The 21,065-nt window shown below is 33.0% G+C and overlaps 3 protein-coding genes across 3 annotated transcripts; 2 read left to right on the top strand and 1 right to left on the bottom strand.

Annotated features, from left to right (window-relative positions):
* The first annotated feature begins 1,881 nt into the window (after nucleotides 1-1,881).
* On the top strand, nucleotides 1,882-6,402 carry LOC149736865 (arylsulfatase B-like). The gene is made up of 10 exons (XM_089876567.1): nucleotides 1,882-2,129; nucleotides 2,213-2,295; nucleotides 2,751-2,937; nucleotides 3,187-3,374; nucleotides 3,582-3,679; nucleotides 3,982-4,091; nucleotides 4,479-4,728; nucleotides 4,892-5,043; nucleotides 5,516-5,682; nucleotides 5,846-6,402. The coding sequence occupies exons 1-10, from the start codon at nucleotides 1,922-1,924 to the stop codon at nucleotides 6,089-6,091; spliced, it is 1,689 nt and encodes a 562-aa protein (XP_089732693.1). The 5' UTR covers nucleotides 1,882-1,921; the 3' UTR covers nucleotides 6,092-6,402.
* On the bottom strand, nucleotides 4,475-20,883 carry LOC149736863 (N-alpha-acetyltransferase 25, NatB auxiliary subunit-like). Its single transcript, XM_089876554.1, has 26 exons — nucleotides 20,728-20,883; nucleotides 20,505-20,590; nucleotides 20,097-20,235; nucleotides 19,605-19,723; nucleotides 19,176-19,250; nucleotides 18,599-18,704; nucleotides 18,242-18,322; nucleotides 17,723-17,834; nucleotides 15,464-15,562; nucleotides 14,707-14,864; nucleotides 14,249-14,373; nucleotides 13,609-13,751; nucleotides 13,300-13,391; nucleotides 12,856-12,945; nucleotides 12,421-12,601; nucleotides 11,755-11,902; nucleotides 11,352-11,455; nucleotides 10,789-10,899; nucleotides 10,421-10,563; nucleotides 9,786-9,948; nucleotides 9,261-9,352; nucleotides 8,776-8,917; nucleotides 8,271-8,406; nucleotides 7,895-8,065; nucleotides 7,379-7,528; nucleotides 4,475-7,008 (listed from the first exon to the last, which is right to left on the bottom strand). Exons 1-26 carry the CDS (start codon nucleotides 20,780-20,782, stop codon nucleotides 6,991-6,993), a joined length of 3,039 nt encoding a protein of 1,012 aa, XP_089732680.1. The 5' UTR covers nucleotides 20,783-20,883; the 3' UTR covers nucleotides 4,475-6,990.
* Nucleotides 16,143-18,069, top strand: LOC149736864 (uncharacterized). The gene is made up of 3 exons (XM_089876615.1): nucleotides 16,143-16,317; nucleotides 16,952-17,117; nucleotides 17,539-18,069. The coding sequence occupies exons 1-3, from the start codon at nucleotides 16,213-16,215 to the stop codon at nucleotides 17,655-17,657; spliced, it is 390 nt and encodes a 129-aa protein (XP_089732741.1). The 5' UTR covers nucleotides 16,143-16,212; the 3' UTR covers nucleotides 17,658-18,069.
* Nucleotides 20,884-21,065: the final 182 nt, after the last annotated feature.

The following is a 21,065-nucleotide window of genomic DNA, read 5'->3' as shown; positions in this document are numbered from 1 at the left end:
ATGAGATCTGCCTAAATAGCAGAGATCTGTTTGCTGTTTACCTGACTCACAAAATCTACTCCGTGATGCGATGCATGCACTTCCGCTTCCATTATTTCAATGGGAAATAAAACCACCAAACGTATATAGCGAGCAGGTGTAGCTGTTAAGCTAAACCAATACATGCGGGTTACCTATTCAACAGAGACCACACGACCCTAAAGCAAACTAACGTATACTTTCAAGACTTTTAAAATTTACCGAAGGTGTTATACGATCACCATAACGCGGCGGGCACTTTAATCTTCTAAACCTAAATTGAATTATGCCTACAGTCATTCTATACAGAAATACATTTGGCTTCTATACAAACTAGACATAACAGCTTGGTTTCTGTTTCATAAATTCTGAGCTAGGTTTGTTAGTGCGAAGATATGTTTAATAAACTAACCTAGTGTAAAGGAATTTAATATTCGACAAAACCAATTAAACAAGATAAGCGCTCGCTCGTCGAAATAGTAAGGCTTAAACCGCTATGACGAACGAAGGTTATTAGACAAGCATCTCTTGGTTTAGAAAATATGCAGAACATGCTATAGCCTTGTGTCAAACAGGCAAAGTCCCTTTTTTTGGGCAATTCCACTGAGGCTTTAAACACGAATCACTGTCTATGAAAAGTAAATGACGCAACATGATTTTGAAAAATACAGCACTATAGGGTAGGATGGGATACTGTTGTCACTTAAATCTCATATTTCTAATCTTAATTAACGCGTTTTAACAACCAACAAAGAATTTTAGAGTGGAAAAATACGGCTACTCATTTTGTAAATATTCTTTGTTTACTACCAAATGGGACGAGAAAGCGGATTAAAGACATGTCCCATTTTACCCCAACAAGCAAACAAAAAAAGTAATTTGAAAGTTGTGTACAAAGTAAACAAGTTAGAGGCTGCTGCAAAAAGGTAATATTGTATGTCGACTACCCTACATTGTAACTTTATCATTAGACATATATATATATAGGCTATACATCTTACATTTCTCATCTCGGCTATTTTAACATGATTTGTTATAGTTTGGTGGGCGGGTATTTAATTTCACCAGACGTTAATGTTGATGTCTTGTGTAGGCGAGAGTATACTTAGCGTACTAAATAAACACACATGTTTATAAACCGGTGTCTGGTGTAGGCCGGATTCAAGCCGCAGTATCACTCACTTCATAAACTTCAAACACAAGAGGTACAATGAAAGAACTCGCGTATAATATAGCGATAAATCGATGGCCTATATATCACCGGGAACTTTTCAGTTATTGCTTGGTCGTTTTTAGAAGGCCACAGCGATTTTCTACATTCCTATTCGGTTTCCTATAATGAATTACTGTCTAGTACGGTCAGTAAACAGGCGGCTAATTAAAACCAGCTGAAGTCCGGAGGGTGTGAATTAGCAACGCGAGAATAACATTTAGCAAACGGTCGAATAAACTGTTTTGGCGTGATTCGTCTAATCTAATTGACAAACAGACATGCATAGTTGATTTGACTACAGGCAGCGCAGCCACATTGGAAATAGTTAAGACATTTAAAAGAACGAGAAATCATAGAGCGTATCAGTACGCTTGTTTTTAACTTTAGATTTGAAAGGAGTTTAAGGTATTCCCTTTTACGCATATGTACACAATTTAAGCCGCTTTCTGCTTTAGCTAAGGCTTACCGAATATAGGCATAGGATGTCTATGTACTTTTGTTGTTGCACATGTGTAGGGGCTTCCCTAATGTACAAACTGTGGAAAATTGGCGTCTGTTTAGTTATGTGTTATGTGCTTGAGCCGGTGCGTAGGTGTGTCTTTGTACCATTATGTGGGATATAGGAACCGACTGGTTTATTTTACCATCGTTTATGTTAACAATATCATTCATTACAGGTGTTTAAATAGAATGTTTTCTGGGCCAAAACACCTTAATGCAGTACGTCTGTTAGCGTTCGTATTTTGGTTATCTGCTGTAGCGTGTGGCAAAAAACAACGCGGGCAACGTCCACACGTCGTTTTTGTGTTAGCCGACGATTTTGGCTTCAATGATATTGGTTACCATGCAAGAGAACACTACTCTGATATGTACACACCATTTTTGGACAGTTTAGCAGGTAAGGGACCCATTTTCTTTTACATAATTTAAGAACAGTTAATTTTTAAGTTCAAAACAATGAATTTTATATTTTGTTCACAGCAAAAGGGGTAATATTGGAGAATTATTATGTTCAACCAATATGTTCACCTACAAGAGGTCAACTACTTACCGGACGCTATCAGGTATATGGTTTGTCTATGTCCAACCATATCTTTAAACATAATTACCAATAAGTAATTTTTTAAAGACTCATGGAGATTATTTACATTATTCTTAGTAGCAAAATAAATAGAATTATTAAATTAGTAACAGAATTAATTGTCTTGTCAAATGCCAAATCAGCTGTAAGCTTTGAACCTTAGATACTCTGTCTATATTCCATTATAGTGCTAAGTACAATCATTATTCTGTGTCTCCCCTAAGGCACTAACAGCTGTGAGCTTTCAACCCTGGACACTATGTAAATGTACCACTATAGTACTAAATACAATAACTATTATGTGTCTCACCTAAGGCCACTATACACACTGTGAGCTTTGAACCCTACATCTGCTGGTTAAAAACTACATACTCATACCACTCATATTAGCAAAGCATAAGCCTTGACTAGTTAAAATTGAACAGCCTTTACTTTTAGATCCACACTGGACTAGCACATGGTATAATCAGAGCAGCCCAGCCTTATGGTTTGCCACTTGACAACATTCTACTATCTCAACAACTGCGACAGTGTGGTTACAAAACTAACATGGTGGGCAAGTGGCATTTAGGATTCTTTCGTGAGGAATACTTGCCTTGGAACAGAGGATTCCAAAACTTTTTCGGTAATAGATAAAACAACCGAGAAAAATTAATTAGTAAAGACGATAAACAAGGGTAGATAATATCAAAAAAATGAGTAACGCTAAAAATTGTGAAAACACTGAATTAGTTTACTAACTAGGAAACACAAAATCTACTTTCCACCTGCTAAACTTATACAGCGAAAAAAATATTTTTTTTTCTAGTTACGTTTAAATTGACGCATCTGTCACATTCTTGCGGTTTATTTACCACACGTTGTTAATTGGCAGGCTTCTTAAATGGTGGCGTGAACCACTTTACTCGTTATCACTGTGAACCCAAGAAAACTCGACGGTTTTGTGGCTATGACATGATTGACTCAAGGTACGGCCCCACCAATGCAACTTATGGCGAATATTCAACCAATTTATTCATAAGGAAGTCAAAAGAAATGATTGACAAGCATAATAAACAGAAGGTATGGGTATATTGTTGGGTGTATTGTTTCATAGTAGTAGGGTATGTCTTTGTTTGTATGCGAGTTGTATAGTTCTACTGGTGTGTATTTATTAAGAAAAAAACAAAGAAATATAAAATAAAATATTAATTAATCTAACTACAGACAGAATATTGCCGTGGGACCCATAAAAAAAAAGTTGTTTGGTTAAAACTGTTTTCTCTACAGCCAATGTTTTTATACCTGTCCCTACAAGCGGTGCATGGGCCACTGCAGGTTCCGAACCAGTATCTGAAGAGGTTTAAACACATACGTGATAAAAATCGGTGAGATATAAAACTATACATTGAAAGATTTATAACCAATTTTGCAGCTGATGTTTTTATGAGTTGACATACTGTTTTACTACTTTATGTTACTGCTACAATGAACTATGTGAAGTAACTAGTGCAAACCTGAACAAACATATATAAAGTACCTCGGTAATTCCTAATTTTTAAAAATTTTTGCACTAAAAAATATTATTAAGCATATAGTGCAGCTTTCAAAATGTTAAGCTTAATAATAATTAATGCATTAACAAATCCTATATACACTTTGCAACCTTTAATTTAGTATACAACAACAGGCGAATATATGCGGGCATGGTGTATGCTATGGACAGAGGAATCAGGCAGTTGGTGAAACATCTGAAACGAGCCCGGATGTGGAAAAATACAATCTTCATTTTTTCTACAGGTACAAATAACTGAAACTAGTGCACCTGACAATCATATTGTTATTTATTATAAACTTATAAACTCTATATTAAAATAAGAGAAGATTTAATTTGATGTACCAATCTTACTTAACATTTATGTTTTTTTTGCATGTTATATTTGCTGTTGACTGTTCAACCCAAAATCTCTTTATAACAATATAACATCTACAAAATTACATACCTGTGTAACTCGTAAACGGGCAAAAGTTATTTCCATTCCATGTTATAACGACTTCAATTTTCCCGCCAAGTGAGGATAAATAAATTACAATTCTTTACTATACAATTATTAATTATCACAGAGCGTATTATAACAAGTTTCATTTTCCCGCCAAGGGAATATAAATTACATTTATTCATCACAGACAATGGGGGTCAAACAACGAGAGGAGGAAACAATTGGCCCCTACGTGGGAAGAAGGGAACTTTATGGGAGGGTGGTATACGTGGGGTGGGGTTCGTACATGGGAAACCTCTCCAAGTAACAACACCCAGAGTTAATAAGGAGTTACTCCATGTTTCTGATTGGTACCCAACAATTATGTCAGCTACACATTGTCCTTATGTAGTGGGCACGCCACCGATAGATGGTTATGACCAATGGGAAACTTTAAGGTGAGTTTGTGCAGGTATTTATGGTGAATTCTTATTTTTTTACTTGAATTAACTAAAAATGGGTAGTTTGTCTTGTACATTCAGAAAATATGTAATTGTACCTACAGTATATAACCCGCTAAACTAAAATTAAACAGCAAAACAACCCTATATATCCACACAGGTCAAACAAGACATCTAAACGCACAGAGATTCTACATAACATTGACCCACTACATAAGAAACTAACTGAAAGTGAATTCAGAGAAGGGTTTGATGTTTCTGTACGTGCTGCTATAAGATCTGGGGATTGGAAATTACTCACAGGATATGCAGGTCACTGATAACATTGAATACCATCTTTTAATATATTCAAATTTACAAAAAAATGACAAGTTTTAAACAGAACCTTGGATGTGATCGTATTTAGAGTCACACCTAATAATTTTGTTAAGTAAACTTAATGATACATAAGGTCCTATGGTATATATACACAAACACATACCTTGAGGTAGGAGAAATGTAGCACAGGACATGAACTTGTTTGTTGCATACCAGAAGTTCCACTTCAATAAAATTCATTTCCTTCAACTTTCTCATAAAGAATGTGAATTGATTGAAGAAGTAGCATACTTACACATACACTAGTGGTGGAAAAAGTTTGCCCCTGTGTTACCTTAACTTTGTGTGATGGTGGAAGTTAATGCCTGTGTTGTGTGTGTAAAAGGGGGTGATTGGTCACCCTGTGTGTTTAAAGTAATTAAACTTTTAACTATAACCTCATAGAATCGATTATTATCACACACAGGTATGAATGAATGGGTGGTTCCACCTGAATGCACACATGGAAATATAACAATTGGTCAAATACGAGATGACTTCCATGTATATCCGAATTCAACCAAGAATGTTCGGTTGTTTAAAATAACCGAGGACCCACATGAAGAAAGAGAAGTTTCAGATCAATACCCAGAAGTGAGTTAGATTACATCTTCTGCTTGTTAAAATGTTGCAGTAAATAGTAGCTGCAAGATTCTGAAAATTCAAATATGACTATTGTTCAAGTATAAATTTCGCAGCTTGGTAATGAGTGTGAGAGAATACCATAAAGCTCACTAAAATAGGTTATCATTTCAAGGTTGTTAACTTGCTGCTAGCAAGACTGAAGGAATACAACACTTCCTCACTGCCAGTTGATTACCCCCACAACGATAAAAAGTCCGACCCGAAACGCCATGGTGGGTTCTGGTTACCATGGCGAGGGGTGGGGAGAAAATACAAGAGAAAAAAATTCCGTCCGCACAGAACAAGAAAGCCAAAGTTGTTCAGACGGAAAATGAAGTTCAAAAAGCTGCAGAAACTCAACCAGGTCTGGTTGCAGTGATGAACTGACTTAATTGTCTAATAATTGCCGAGTATTTTCGCTTACGGTGCTTATTCTTCCAGTATTAGTTAAGGAGCTTTTAAAATTACCTACTTTCTTCCATTTACCTTTTAACCTGTGCATTAGTTTTACTGTATTTCTCTTATCCAGTCATATAAAACAAATCAGCATCATTTTCCACTGCTGTGCTTTATTCTTTCCAGCCTGTATGTGTCTAACACAATCTTTCCATCAGATACGCATTACACCATTACTGTATTATCATTTTACAAAACGCATTTTAGTAAATTAGCTCTTTGCTGCTGCTTTTACCATTTGTTTTATTTAATCTTAACCGTAACTTTTAGGCGTCTTGTAGAATATTTATAAAATTTAACTCTATGAAACATTATTTGTAAAATTACTAATGCTTTAAGTTATACACAGTCTTATGACGTAACAATAAATGGATCATTTCGCTTCAGCAAGCAGAAAAATGGGAAAAAAATGGTTTTAATTCACAAGCCTTGTAGTAAAAATCATTGAAAGGCATTGGAAGTTGTTCAAATAGTTCAAATACACTTGTCAACACAAAACAGTACATTTAATAAAAATTCAAAAATTTAATGTTATAATTCCCTTTGCTGTTTGTTTTACAACTGACTTGCTAATTATTTCCAAAAGTGAACTTATTTTTGCATAGATTATCCAATTTACGTAATTAATTTAATAAAAGTTTCGCATAAAAGCCCAGACACAGATAAACAATTCAGAATTTCAACTTAACTGCAATGAATAAAGTACATTCAACACATAATGTGAATATTTCAGCTCATACTTTCCATGATATGAAACTTAAACAGCATAACTCAAGCCAAAGTAATTCATTGCAACAAGTTTGACAAATTTGAAACTTTTCGTTAAACTTTAGAAGTTTCCTAAACATAAGGAGTCATTATAGTCATGCACTGTTAGAAAGTAAATCGATGCATCTCATTATACAATTTTTTGTTCAGTACTGCCCATATAGACCCTTTATTTTTGCGACTATGGCGTACTATTCTATCGTACATGGATGGGGTCCTACAGTGCGACTCACCATGGGACTTAAGATTTATTCCAGAGCTAGTCAATTACCCCGACACCCAGGGTGCTACAAAGTAGAAACCACTTAGTGAGCACTAGGTTTCAGAAATGTATGACAAACATTAACAAGAGTCAAGATATTTCGGAGTTGTAGATAATATTGAAAAAACAAGTTTATTTTAGTTTATATATTAACTAATATCTTCTTACTTAAATACGAACCTTTAAATTTTTCATCCTGCCTTCCAACACAAAAAGCATTTGTTTACAAGACACCGAATAACTTTCTAAAGAGTTCTTCATAATCTTATGATATAACTTATCAACTGATGTCACAGTGCCATTTGTTTGAACACAATTATCTTCTTTGGTCTGAAATATACGAACTTGGGTTATTGTGATGAAATAATACCAATGGTAAATTGGTAACCATAAAATGTGCTATGTTAAAAATATGTAAAAATAAAAAAAATCCCAGCTGTGTCAGCACTGAGACTTGAACCCCACACCTTTTTATTATTTTGAGGCCTTCCTTTAGTAAAGCATCTCATGAGGTTAATGCTGCAGCACCCTTGGTGTTAGAGCATTTTTCATTAGTGTTTTGCCCAAGGGAGCACATACCCACAGCATTGATTATTGAACATACGACTCCGGGCTAGAAGCAGGCACACTTACTACTTTCCCACTGGGATTACGCATTATAGCAGCAAAATGACAAAACCAGTTTCAAATTTTCACCTCAGAAGATGCAGGAGTCTTCTCTTCTTCCTTATCTTTGATCTCAAGTCCTCCCAGATCCAACATCCTTTCTTCCACATCTTGTTTCATCTTCTTTACCTCACCAACTAAAGCATCACCAATGTCATTGTATCTAGAGATGGCAGATTGGTAACCACTGACCCAGGCTGGCTGTAATATTAAATGGAAAATAATAAAAATAATTTCTTTAACATATTCATATGGTAGAACTAAAAACTGACCATTGTGCAGACATTTTTTGTTAGTTTATTTTACTTTGTATTTTAGTTCATTTAGTAAAATCACCTAAAAAATCTCTATATATTATATATGTATCATTAAAAAAAGAACTACGAATAAAAAAGCCTATGCTTACCAATGGGGAGTTAGTTTGTTTTCCCTTTTTCCTTCTTTTCTGCCGTTGTAGATCCATCTTTACTTCAGTAACCACAGTTTTAAGTCGTGTTATGAGCAACACACATATACTGAACATCTCCGTGCAGATAACCAACCTATATGGGAATAAGGAAATAAATAAACTTCATGTTTTTAGTAAAGTGATAACTCTATGAAACGTCAAGATTTCTGGAAGAAAGAACAATATGCATAAAACCCTTAACACTACTTTATTTGCATAACAAAAATATAACATGTTTTGCCAGATGTTGTATAAGTTTTTCCAAAGGATTTATTCTTGAAAAGTATATTAAATCCAGACCCAGTAGCAATAAGAGCAGAAAAAGTTTAAAATTTCCGTTGTTTATCCGTAATCCTGTTTAAAACTCCCATGTGGGTTAGCAGTCCTTGAAACTTGGGCCAAATTTTGCCCATAACCATCACCCTAAAATATAACTGACTCAGTACTTTAATATCCCACTCACCTTTCAACAAAGGAAGGATTTATATTTATGATTGCATCCGGTACCGACTGGTTCAAACCAGTTTTACTGCTTTCATTTGATTGGTCGGTTTCATCATGATTTGCATTTGAATAAATACCTTCTTTACAAGTTGCAACATATTCTGTGGGAAAGACAATTTTATCGAGCAGTTTTATTTAACAGTTTATTGTACTGGTAGAAATCTTTGGATAAAAAATTGTTGAAGATAAAAAAAAGACAACATACACATTCATCAAGTTTGTTAAAAACATCTGCATTTGTTAAAAAGTCAAGTTTGTTAAAAGATAACATTTACATTTGTCTACAACCTTTTTTTTAGTGTTTCTTTGATAAAAACTATATATATTATATTTAGAAAAATAAAATTTAGAGAAACAACGGTGGAATGCAAAATTGTTTTTCGAACAAAACCCAATTGCAGTTTAATTTCATAAATGTTAGTGTTAAAGTAAACATTATCTTACCTTGTAGTAATTGTATGGCTGATGTCAAGTTATTGAAAAGTTGAGATTCCAGGTCAGGATTGCTCTTTAAGTTGATGAAGTCGCAACAAAACCTTTATGAATATGGATATAATGCATTGCTTGCTATATAGTTAGGCCATGATTTATATATACATAAATATTTATTTAATAAATGATATTTATAATCTCTTAATGGCTCATCTGGTAGGTAGTGTATTTCTGATGTTTTGTCTGTCATCCTGCAAGACTTTATCAGGGTATGTCACTTGCTAGATGGCAGATCAAACATCAGAAATACACAAAGATTTTTCACCAGATGAGCCCTTGAAAGAATATTTACATTATGCCTGGTAGCAGGAGTAACAATATAAACATTAAAGTACATATTGGTAAATTTTATATATAGTTAATTACTAAAGTATGATTATAAACAACAACAAAAAAAAGAGTAAAGAAAGCTGCTTTACTGGTTTTAAATCGAAGTTGTCTCATTAATCTATATAAAATAACAATAAAGATACTCACTTGAACACCAAAAGCATCATTCTTGGATAATTGGCTTCAATGGAAAGTTTTATTCTTGTTGTATTCGGACCTAGCATCGGGTAGTCTTCAATATCAGACTTATATAGAGTTGAACAAAAGGTTTCGAATTGTGCGATTAATGTTGGAAGGATGGACTCAGGACCTGTAGGGATGGTCTTGTATATTAACATGATCATAGGATTATATTTACGGTGAGGCAATAATAATTAAAAAGATCATTAAAAGGGTTTATGTGAACGATTTGTGTCCGTGTAAAGGTAATCAAGTTATTACTTGGCTGTATGAATGTAAGAATGAATGACTAAATATCATATGCCATATTATTTTCGCATGGCGGTACATCGATAGTTGTTATAACATGGGAGTTATGATATATGCACTTTGTGTCCGCTAAGATACTGTCATTTTCTTAGTGACACTTTTTTTTCTGTATCAATCTGGACAACCAAATACTGACAACTAGGTTGGAGCAATTACTGTAAAATGTATTTTAAAGAACAATCCAATACACCCACAATGGTGGTCGCAGCAACTTTGACAAAAAAATTATATCCTTAGCTTTACATAACTATTATATATTGCTTATAATATATTTTAAACACACATACACTTACCACAATGGCAGCAACATCCATTATGTGTTTGGTCCTGATCTCTTATCAACACAGAATACATACAACGCAGGAGGAAATCTCGGAAAGCCAACCAATTTTTTTCGTGTTCGAAACTTTTCTTAATCATTTCTTCACTTACTCGTCTGTGAATATTAAAGTTTAAATAAAAAATAGAGTTTACTTTGTATTGATTTTATTGTTATTTAAAATCAAAATATTTAATAATAAAGAAAAAGAATTTAAACGTAATACAGTAATATATTAGTAAACAGCTATTTTTGGTATAATAATTTGTGTTTTATTTTCATTAGAAGAGTTAATTACTTATTCAGTTCCTTTTTAAGTTTTCAAGTTTATTTAGTTCTTACTTTTCTTTTGAACTGACATCGCTAACTACTTTAAGATCTCTGTTGTCAACCAGCGTGTTGTAATCAATGAGTTTGATGTCACTTGTAAGAAGGGCAGTTACTGGTTGGTCTCTGTTACAAACAAGAGCATAAGTTTCAAGTTGGGAGTGCAACCTTTAAAATTTGGGTTACTTTCATAGGCGTAATGCTAGAAGTGCCTTTTGAAACAGGGGTGACATCATATATTTTTGCACCTGAGTTTGAAACTAATACCAGCTTTTACCCTACTGTTACATGTATACAAAAAAGTAAAGCCAAAACAAATTCTATTTGCCACATTAAACAATGAGGTTCCCTATGTATGACGACCATCAATGTAACTGCATTTAACAAATCACCACAGAATATAAAAAGGATCTGCTTTATTCACCATTCACCATAGTTTCCATTTTTAAGTTCTAACTAATGTAAGATGCTTAAGAATGAACATTTTATCGCAAGATATTTAAACATTATTAAGTAATTTAGTATTTCAGTGTATATTTTATATACAGAAGTAAAGTTGTAAAAACTGTGTAACTTACATATCACCCTGTGTGAATAAGTCCATCAGTAAATGTTCAGTTTGTACATAAGCAGCGTGATACGATTTATGAATTCTTCTCCTGTATTTTACAAACTCTGAAACCTGGGGATTAGAATTAATATAAATATAAATACCATTTGTCATGAATGGTATACTGTAGAAAAACTTACTGTAGAAAATGTAAATTTACTATGTACAGTAATATATAACATACATACATATAAATAATAAATACATTATACTGCTCACTGATATACATATTTGATATTTTTATACATTTTAAATTCTGACATGACCGAAATTGATAAAACGTTGAAATTAAAGACAATTGTGCTTCATATATGCGATGTTTAGTTAGTTATATTTGTAATAAAATTCTCATATATATATAATATAATTACCTTGTAAAATGTTCCGTTCCTAAAACATGTGATAAGACATTCAAGTGACTCCTTGTTATTGTTGGTGTAAAAGTTCCGAGCCATCTGGAATACTTGGGAGGCGTGGTGGTAGTGACCGAGGGAAACTACATGACGACATACGGTGTATCTGGGGGGAGGACGGGTTAAGTGACTGGAGCATGGGGTGAAGTTATGTTTGGTACTGGCCACTGGAAATATTGTTTTTTTTTAGCCTAGCTCTAACCCAGTGGTTATTAATAGGTTGTTTAAATTGACAGCCATACAGAATAAAACAATTTCCACAAAGTTACATATGGGGTAACTGGTAAGCAGCATAAGGTGTTAAAAACAGAACTCTGTGGAATAATGTATATTGCATTTACTACAGTAATCAATGAGGTTCCACATGCATGCTTGAAGATTTTGAAAGTAACTACATTTTAACAATGTCACCCTGGCTTTTACTAAATATTACGAAATCGTGACCCAACCCCAGCTTTTACTGAATATTATAAAAATGTGATGCCTATGATCAGAATTATATACCAGAAAACAAGAAATATGCTGTAGTGTAAACTGCATACATCTCATTTTTATTTTATTCAGTATGCGAGTGGCCCTTGAGGACCTAAGATTCAGGCCAAATTTGGCCCAAACATATCTTACCCTAATGTGTCTTGCTGCATGTGTTTCACTTCCATTGAATCATAAAGGTCAGCACAAGGTGAGAAAGCACCCAGCGTACAATACACTTTAATTAACATTAACTTCATTTCATAATTATACTTGCTGTGTTGTATACCATATTCAAGCACATAAGCACATCTCCATAGGTATAATGTATCTCCTGCAAAAATATCAGTGAATAACATTATTAATTATAAAGTACTATTATTAATTTGGACAATGGGTAATCAATTTTGTTCAATAGTGACATAGAAATTCCTTAAAAAGTATTTATTTAAACTTAATAGTAGAAAACAATAATTTTTTCATTTAGTCAAAAAGCTCTGGATTATACATTTTGCGATTCAATCTGTTTTTCAGTTTTAAAAAAAAAATAAAATAAAAAATTATTGAAAAGCAGCTTTGTAAAGTGACCTGTATCTGAATAAATATCCATCATCAGTCTTGCAGCAAGCACACAATATGAATCTACGGGACATGCGTCTGTTGGGGGACGGTCAGCAACTGTGAGAGAGAAAAAAACACAATAAAAACACAGCTTTTACCCTGTTGATAGGTATATGTACAAACAGATAGAAAAACAAAGTTTATTTTGTTTGTGAAAATACTTTACACAAAAAAATTATTGGCAACTTAGGATGTTGGTATCAAACTAGATGATGTATATGATGTGTTTAAGTATTCAACACAATATTTAATGATGTTTCCTATGTTTGACAACTATGAGTTTAACTGCAATTTATCAATGTCTCTCTTATCAAAAATTAAAACAACATATATAACGCCTTTGAGGTGCTTATAGGACAAATAATTATCAAAAAGATTTTATTAAACATTTAAACAAATCTTTCAACTTACCGTGTTTCAAACCAGCTTCATGCTTCTGCAGAAAATCTTGGGCGAGAATAAATTTTTCGGAACTTGATAATTTTTCGTGTTCGCCAAGATACCTGTAAGTTAGGTTTAAAAAATAAATAACATTTTATACTAACCAGCTGTGGCCTAAATTTTATGGCCACGACAAGCCACACTGTGCCACCCCACCCACATAGAAAATTACCAGACACCCATGGTGCTAAAAACACTGTAGTACCCCACCATAGAAAAATTAACATAAAAGATGTAAAATTATTTACACAGACCAAAATATTAATCTAAAAACTTTACCTTGCGGCTTCCACAGTAAATACATGCCGCTGAATTTCTTTTGCCTTTTTCTTCATAATTTCACTTTTTAAATTTTCGTCACAAACCCCATTCATTTCACTTGACGTTAGGGAAGATTGTTGATCTTTTAACTCAGCTAGAAACTGAAATCAAATTTGTTAAAAAACGTCTTGGTATGAAAAATAATAAAATATGACACTCAATGGGTATTATTTCACATTGATGAAGAGACCTAAATAGGACGTTGAAACTTTGGTCAGCAAAATTCTAGCCGAAAAAGCCAAAACATAATTATAATCAGCCTAGCAGCAACTGTATATAATATGAATAAACTCATTATAAGCAAAGACAAAACAATGTTCATTATAAATGCTAAAATTGACAAGATAGATGTAAAATAAAATATGCCTCCCAGACAAAGTACTTAATAAATAAACCTGTTGGGCAACTGGTTAAGAGCAAACAAAATTTACACAAATAAGTTAAAACAATGTGCAAAACATCACAAGAAAAGCGCTGTGGCCCAGTTGGTTAGCGTACCTGCCTCTAACCTAGTAGAGGTTATTGATTCAAGGCTCGGCACTGCAATCATTCTTCATTCATTCAAATATTGGTTCTTAGTTATCAACATACGAAATACCTGAATTTTTTCTTCATCAGATAAAAGCGAAATATATGGTTTCAAATCGGAAAAACAAAAAGGTTTTGGAGAGAAGTCAAGTGCATATTCCAAGCAGAGTTGTTTAGCAGGGCCAAAGCAAGAATCTGTGGATAAAGTGAAATTAACTTTACTTAGGTATATAGCGAGGGGGTAACTTTAAATACCCAGGGTAACCAGTAAAAGCACCTTTATTTTTTCATACAGAAAAAGACTAAAGGGTTAGGTAAACTAGTACACAAGTGACAAGTTTAACTTACAGTTTAAACAAAAAACGCCACCTTTAACACATTATGCTAAAACTCTGGTTTACATCTAAGTTCACCTTATGTGCCCTGCTGTAGGACCTCACCTGTATAGAAATGCTATAACATGGCACTGGCTATTTGTTTGTGCCCTTGAGTTTTCCTGTAACAATAGAAAAATGAAATGAGCCATACCTCGAAGATTTCCGAAGCGTTCTTTCATTCTCTTCAACATCTCCAAGCGAAGAAGATAAGGTCCTCTTCTCTTCCAATCAAGTAGAGCATTTTCTTCCGTGATAAGATTAAGAATAAACTGAATCCCTTCCTGCAGTCTTGTGCTTGTCTCTGCCCACCTAGAAGAATTATAACACTTTATCCTCATGACACCCATAGACTGTTGTTAATTGTTTGCACAGAAATAAAAAAGAGTAGAATGCGCAACTGCCCAAAACTGTGATATATTCTTTTTTCTATTCACCTGACCGCCAACTCCGTCCCCATTTCGCTTGGTCTCCATTGTAAAAGATAGGCGCATAGTAGTTTTAAGAGGTTTTAGTTGTTTATTTCAAAAACTACAACAACTATTCAAGTTTATTAAGCCAGTTTAGTTATTTGGTAGGTTAACGCTTACAGTTTACCACTTGTTTAGGAAATTTAAATAAAAACCTTCAAAAAATGGGTTGTTAGAAATATAAATACATTAGAAAATAGTTGCTTTACCCTATGACTTCAAATTAAGTCAAAACACGAAGAAAAACTACATAAAACGCCCTCGATTTCATTGACTACAATGGTAAACGGGTACGACCCGCGATAGAGAGAGAGAGTGTATCATGCTCTCTCCTTTGCCGACATTGGAGATGCGCGTTCTATTCTTTTTTATTTCTGTGATTGTTTGAAACACGATATATGTATTATATAAGATATAAAAATAATAGGTAACACATCTTACTCATTAAAGTTGTTTTCTTCATTTAAACTCCCACGTTCAATGTCGAGCAGATGAAATAAGGAATCTAAATAATCGAGCGCGTAATTCCAAACATCAGGTCTGTTAAAATACAAACAGTATAAAATTTCTGTAACTTTTGCTATAAGCCACAAATATTGTATTTTTGAGCTTCTGTATGAAAAAGTTTACTTCATTCCATTTCCAAAGTTTGTCTGTCGTTTAGAAACACTTCATTAGACTTTATTTTCATACAGGAAGGGCCAAAGTTCATAGCAACAAGTTGCAGTTTATGGTAAAAAAATGTAACAAAACAAACGTTTTCATAATAAAACAAATATGCATAAACATTGATTTGATTAATGTTGTAGCCTATGGCATTTTTTAATCTTGAAAATTGCATTTTTAAATGTTTTGTTGGGTATGCAAAGTTACACAAAAGTGACATCATTATACTAAGAAATCACCAATTAGCTGCCACCCACTAAGAATAGCTATCAATCAATCTAATAATTATCATGAAAGGCCCAATCTAGTCATGCATGCAACACGTAATTATACAAGCCACCAAACCATAGTGCAAAAACCAGACTGTTTACACTATCTTGTTAACGACCGCTGCTCTATTTAAAGTAAACAGAGCAGTTGTAGCGCTCTAATCAAACAGGTATGCGGCCATTTGGCTTAGGAGAACTTGTTGTGGACACACCTAAACTAACATATTTTAAGTTCAGGTCATTTCAATTAAGAGCATGGCACAGTACGTAGCTTTGTTGGACCATTATGGTCTGTATTCAGTGTTTGATAATTCTGCTGTTAAATTAGATGGAATACAAAGTTCTAGCTTGGAACCAACAGTAAGTTTTATATGATATTAAGACTGCACATATAATATATATATATTATATATATTATTAAAAAAGGATAAAATATGACATTATATATAATACTATAAACATAATCGATAAAATAAGAATGTAGCTTGGAACCAACAGTAAGTTTTATTATATTATATTAATACTGCACAGGCCTACATAAATACATAATACATACATTAATGAAAAAAATGATGAAGTATTACATTATATATTTAAATATATATGTATTACTGTAAGGCATAAAAACAATAACTATAGGTGTCTTGTTGAAACATAATATGTCTATAAACGATAACATATGCCGTAGAATAACTATTTCCTGTACAAGAACATAATGTAGAAATATAGATACAGCATTCTATAGACTATAGGTATAAACAAGAAACACCACAAATTATAGTAGTAAGCACTCCAACTGGTTTATGTCAAGGCAAACCTAAATTTAGAAGAAATTTTTGTTAACTGCCAAGTTAGTGTCAATAATGTTTAATTTTAAAGGGATTTATACCTACAATTCTGCATATTATTTTTACAGTTAGGACATATTAATCTGCGGTAAAGTTACAATACATATTTTCGAATTTATCGTCTATTTTTAATATCTATATTACAGAACAGTGAGCTGACATCATACAAGCAAACACAACAAAACCGAAGCCGTATTTCCATCAGTGGGTTTCAATTCTCATGTCTTGTTGGCCAAAAAGACAAAACCAAACCCAGTGTGTATCAGGGAAATAATAGATTTGCTTTAATTCACCACATTCCTAACACTTCAAGTAAGTATTGAACTATTTATAACATATTAATTCTTAACAGATTTTTTTAAATGTTATTATCATTAATCATTAATTGTGTAAACAATTCATGGACACACCCTTTTAAATCCACAGAAAACACGCAAGCGCATACTTCTAATTTCTATCTATGATTAAAAAATCCTTATTTTTCATTTAAAAATAAAAAAAATTTATCGTACTGGCAGTCATAGTGAGTAAATAAGGAATACAAGACCTGCCCTGGAGTTGTTTGTACTGCGTTAATCAGTCCACAAGAAATCTATTTGTTTTATAGAAATGTATGTCTTACTGTTCTGTGTCCCTGGCATTTAAAAAGTAAAGTAAAACTAAAGTAAAAGTAAAGTAAACTGTAAACAATTTAAAATTAATATATTTATATATCCCACATTATTTATTACAGGGATTATGCTTCTAGTTGGAAAGCAAGAAACATCACTGGATGAAATACAAAACATCATGCATTCATTACAGCAACAACATATTTTCCAACCAACTCAAGAAACAAGAGAATTTCAATAACACTAACTGAGCTAAACTTTGAAGTACACCCAAATCCTTTTTGTAAAAATTATTAAAACACTCACTTTTGTTTCAGCAGTTTCTTGTTCTCTTCGTTCACAAACTCCCAGTTTTCTAATTTCTTTTGAACCTCTAGCAGCGCTGCTGGACGCCCACCTATATCCGATATAAGCTTTCCTATGCAATAAGGTGGACATTATTATTGAATGGTACGGATTATAATAGATGGCCAATGCATATTAGTTGATCCAAAGACGTAACAATCTATGTGTGTTGGACAATTTCATGTTATTGTAATAATTGTATATATTGCAGTTATGTTTAAAATGATTTTTTGCTGCCAATGTTTCTGGATTCGGAGAGACCTCATTACTGATTTTACAATAAAATTTCCAGATGAGTGGTAAATAAATTAAGTGATAAGAAAGTTTAGATATTTTCAGCATTTCAAACATAACATATTATTGTTGCCTAATAGCCCAACTGCTTTACCAACAACAACCACCAATATCAATATATAAACATTTGCATAAAAATATATACATATTATATAAAGTATAAACATATTATGCTCAAATAAATACCTCCAAGTTCCCCATTGACAACTTCCAGAGCTTTTTCATGTTTTCCCATCAAATCAAGGATCATCAAATACAACTTAACTTCTGCAAATTTATAAAAAATTGTATATATTTATACCAAACCACCTTCAAAAATCAAGATTGGCATAACCCTTTAAACATATTTCATATTATGTCTTGTAAAATCAGCTTCCTATGTAAATTTAGTGTGGCCAAAACATTTAGAAAGCTTGAGAAAAACAACAACTTTGCATATACATATCATATCAGTGATAAGTTAGTTAGTTAGTGTTATCCACAGTATATCAATCTACACAAGTTGACACAACATAACCACTGGTCCACAGACATCTACACCACCTGCTTCAGCTTCAATCTTTCCAGCCGTAACATGCTTCTCAACCATCTTCTCAGCAAGTGGAAGATACATTTTTGTTGCCAAGTTTTTGTCCGTTGTGTTTTCAGCCTTTTTAAGAAGAAAAAAGCTGATTTTGGTTACTTTACAGGGTTGATATCATATATTTTAGCAACCCAGTTTTAAGCATTAAACAGCTCTTACAATGCTGTTGTTCATTGTTTTTGTCAAATTTAAGAATACACATTGTACATGTATGCAGCAAATTTTAAAATTTTGACAGAGACTTGTTACAAAGTCAATGTTTTGCTTAATTTTTGCTTCTGCCTGTCGACAAAGAAACAAGGTTACTTAAAACAATTTAGCAGAATTTTGTTTTTGTGCTTTTTAAAAAGCATACACATGATCTTGTGCATCCCTGGTCACATTAATAAATAAGGTTTTCATGTTTTAAACCTATGGGTTTAACTGCAATTAAACAAATTTCACATCTTGATATCATTAAATATTTAAATGCTGTGACGCCCAAGAATAAGAACCATAACATGACTTAATTATGACATCATAAAATACATTACAAACCTGTAGCACAATACCCATGATCCCCCAAAATAAATACGGATTCTTTGGGTGTTGCTTGTATAAGAGCATAGCCACCTGGTAAGCACAGAAACTTAAATGCCAAATAAAAAGAAACATATAACTTGTATCTTAAAAGACTGGTTGTTGTATAAAAAAAATGGTTTTATTTACATTTTTTAAAATTTGCAATTATTAACCTTCACAACTAAACACCTACTACTATTAACAACTAATTCAAACTGTCAGAATCTAACTTATTGGTTATAATGTTTACTGATAAACACATGGCAAAAAATTCCAGTGTAGGCCTGCCCACCCTGCCACCCTAGGTTTGGCTCCAAGGACGCTATGACATATTACATACACTTTATATCATCATAGTTTTCAAACACCATCATAACCACAACTGTCAGTGCAACTTAATCTTACCCTCTGCATTTCTTGAAACTTCTCATGTCGAACATAAGCCATGAATAAGTGAGTCAAATATTCCTCGTTGCCAGGACATAAACGAACAGCGTTTTCATACAATGGGCATATGAGATCAGCTAAAACATTATTTTAATTTAAATATAAATATGTATTCTATATGTACAATATTAATAACATTCACTATTGCCAAGTGCCAACCTCTACAATTTAGGACAGAATTATGTGCTGTAAAGAAGTCAGAACTACAGAAGAGACATTTGTATAATGGAAAAAACATCCTAATGTGCAGAAGGTCTACGATTAAATACCCATGTCTTAACTCCCAACATGAAATGATTTATTTCTCTCTTTTGAAGCAACAGGGAAGATCGAGTTGATTTATACAACCAAGAGAAGGGAATTAGCAACAAAAAGTCGTTATACACATGCTGCAGGTAAAAACTACTTGAATTAAATTATGACAGAAAATATGGTTGCTAAACCCCTTACTTCTATGTATTTCTTTGTAGTAAAGACTAAGTCCTTGTAAACTGTTCTCATCAGTTGGAGCTTCCATTGCGATTTCATTCGAAAGATCAAATGCTTCTTCCTCCTTTCCCATGCGGTGTAGAGCTATGGTTTTTAAAACCTGGAGATGAAAAAAGATTGGTAATTGTTATGAAATATAGGATGCATTTAAATCTAACATAAACAAAAAATTATATTTATCTGTACGAATACAGCAGTGAAGATAAATGACAGGAAAATAGGCAATAAAAACAGTTTTTTTTGCACTCTAGCTAGGCAACCGTATGGTTAAACATGTATCTTGATAAATCATTGGTTTACAATTGAAGATTTAAAATTGCCATACTATCAAATTTGTTTTCTTATAGTTATTAAAAGCAATTCAATTACTTTAGCTGCTATGAGATCTTTTTGTTTCTTTAAGACCTTTTCAGTCTCATGGCAAGCCTTTTTGTAGTTCCCATTATCAAGTAGTTCTGCAACACAATAACAGGTTATTTCTACTTTAAAAATGAGTTTCAATAGTATAAGTCCATAAACACAGGCTACACAGCAGCTTTAATAAATAAAATATCATTACCAAAAATAAACAAATTTAACATAACAAACTTACCATAAATTGGCCTAAGCCTTCTTTCGCTAACAGCATTCAGCACTGTGCTTGCCATATTTTAATTTATACTAGCCAGGAATAAACAACGACTTTATAATATCTAAATAGGTATTAGAATAAAAGTAATAAAACAGAAATGGCGCCAAAACGGGAAGCCGCAACATTTTCGAAAGTAGCCATAACAGTTATGGCTCTGACGCTAGCCAATTGTTCATAATTTAACTGTGATTTGAAATATTCTTAATAAAGTTCAAATTAAATTTACAGAACTGCACTAAACTTACTATGTTTTACAAAACTTTCTAGCTTATGTAGAACTTTTCAGCATGGAAACCTAA

Source organism: Ciona robusta, chromosome 4 (genome assembly GCF_009617815.1).
Source record: "Ciona robusta chromosome 4, ASM961781v2".
NCBI lineage: Eukaryota > Metazoa > Chordata > Ascidiacea > Phlebobranchia > Cionidae > Ciona > Ciona robusta.
The sequence above is the reverse complement of the archived record's forward strand: the minus strand, read 5'-3'. Positions and strand labels throughout refer to the sequence as shown.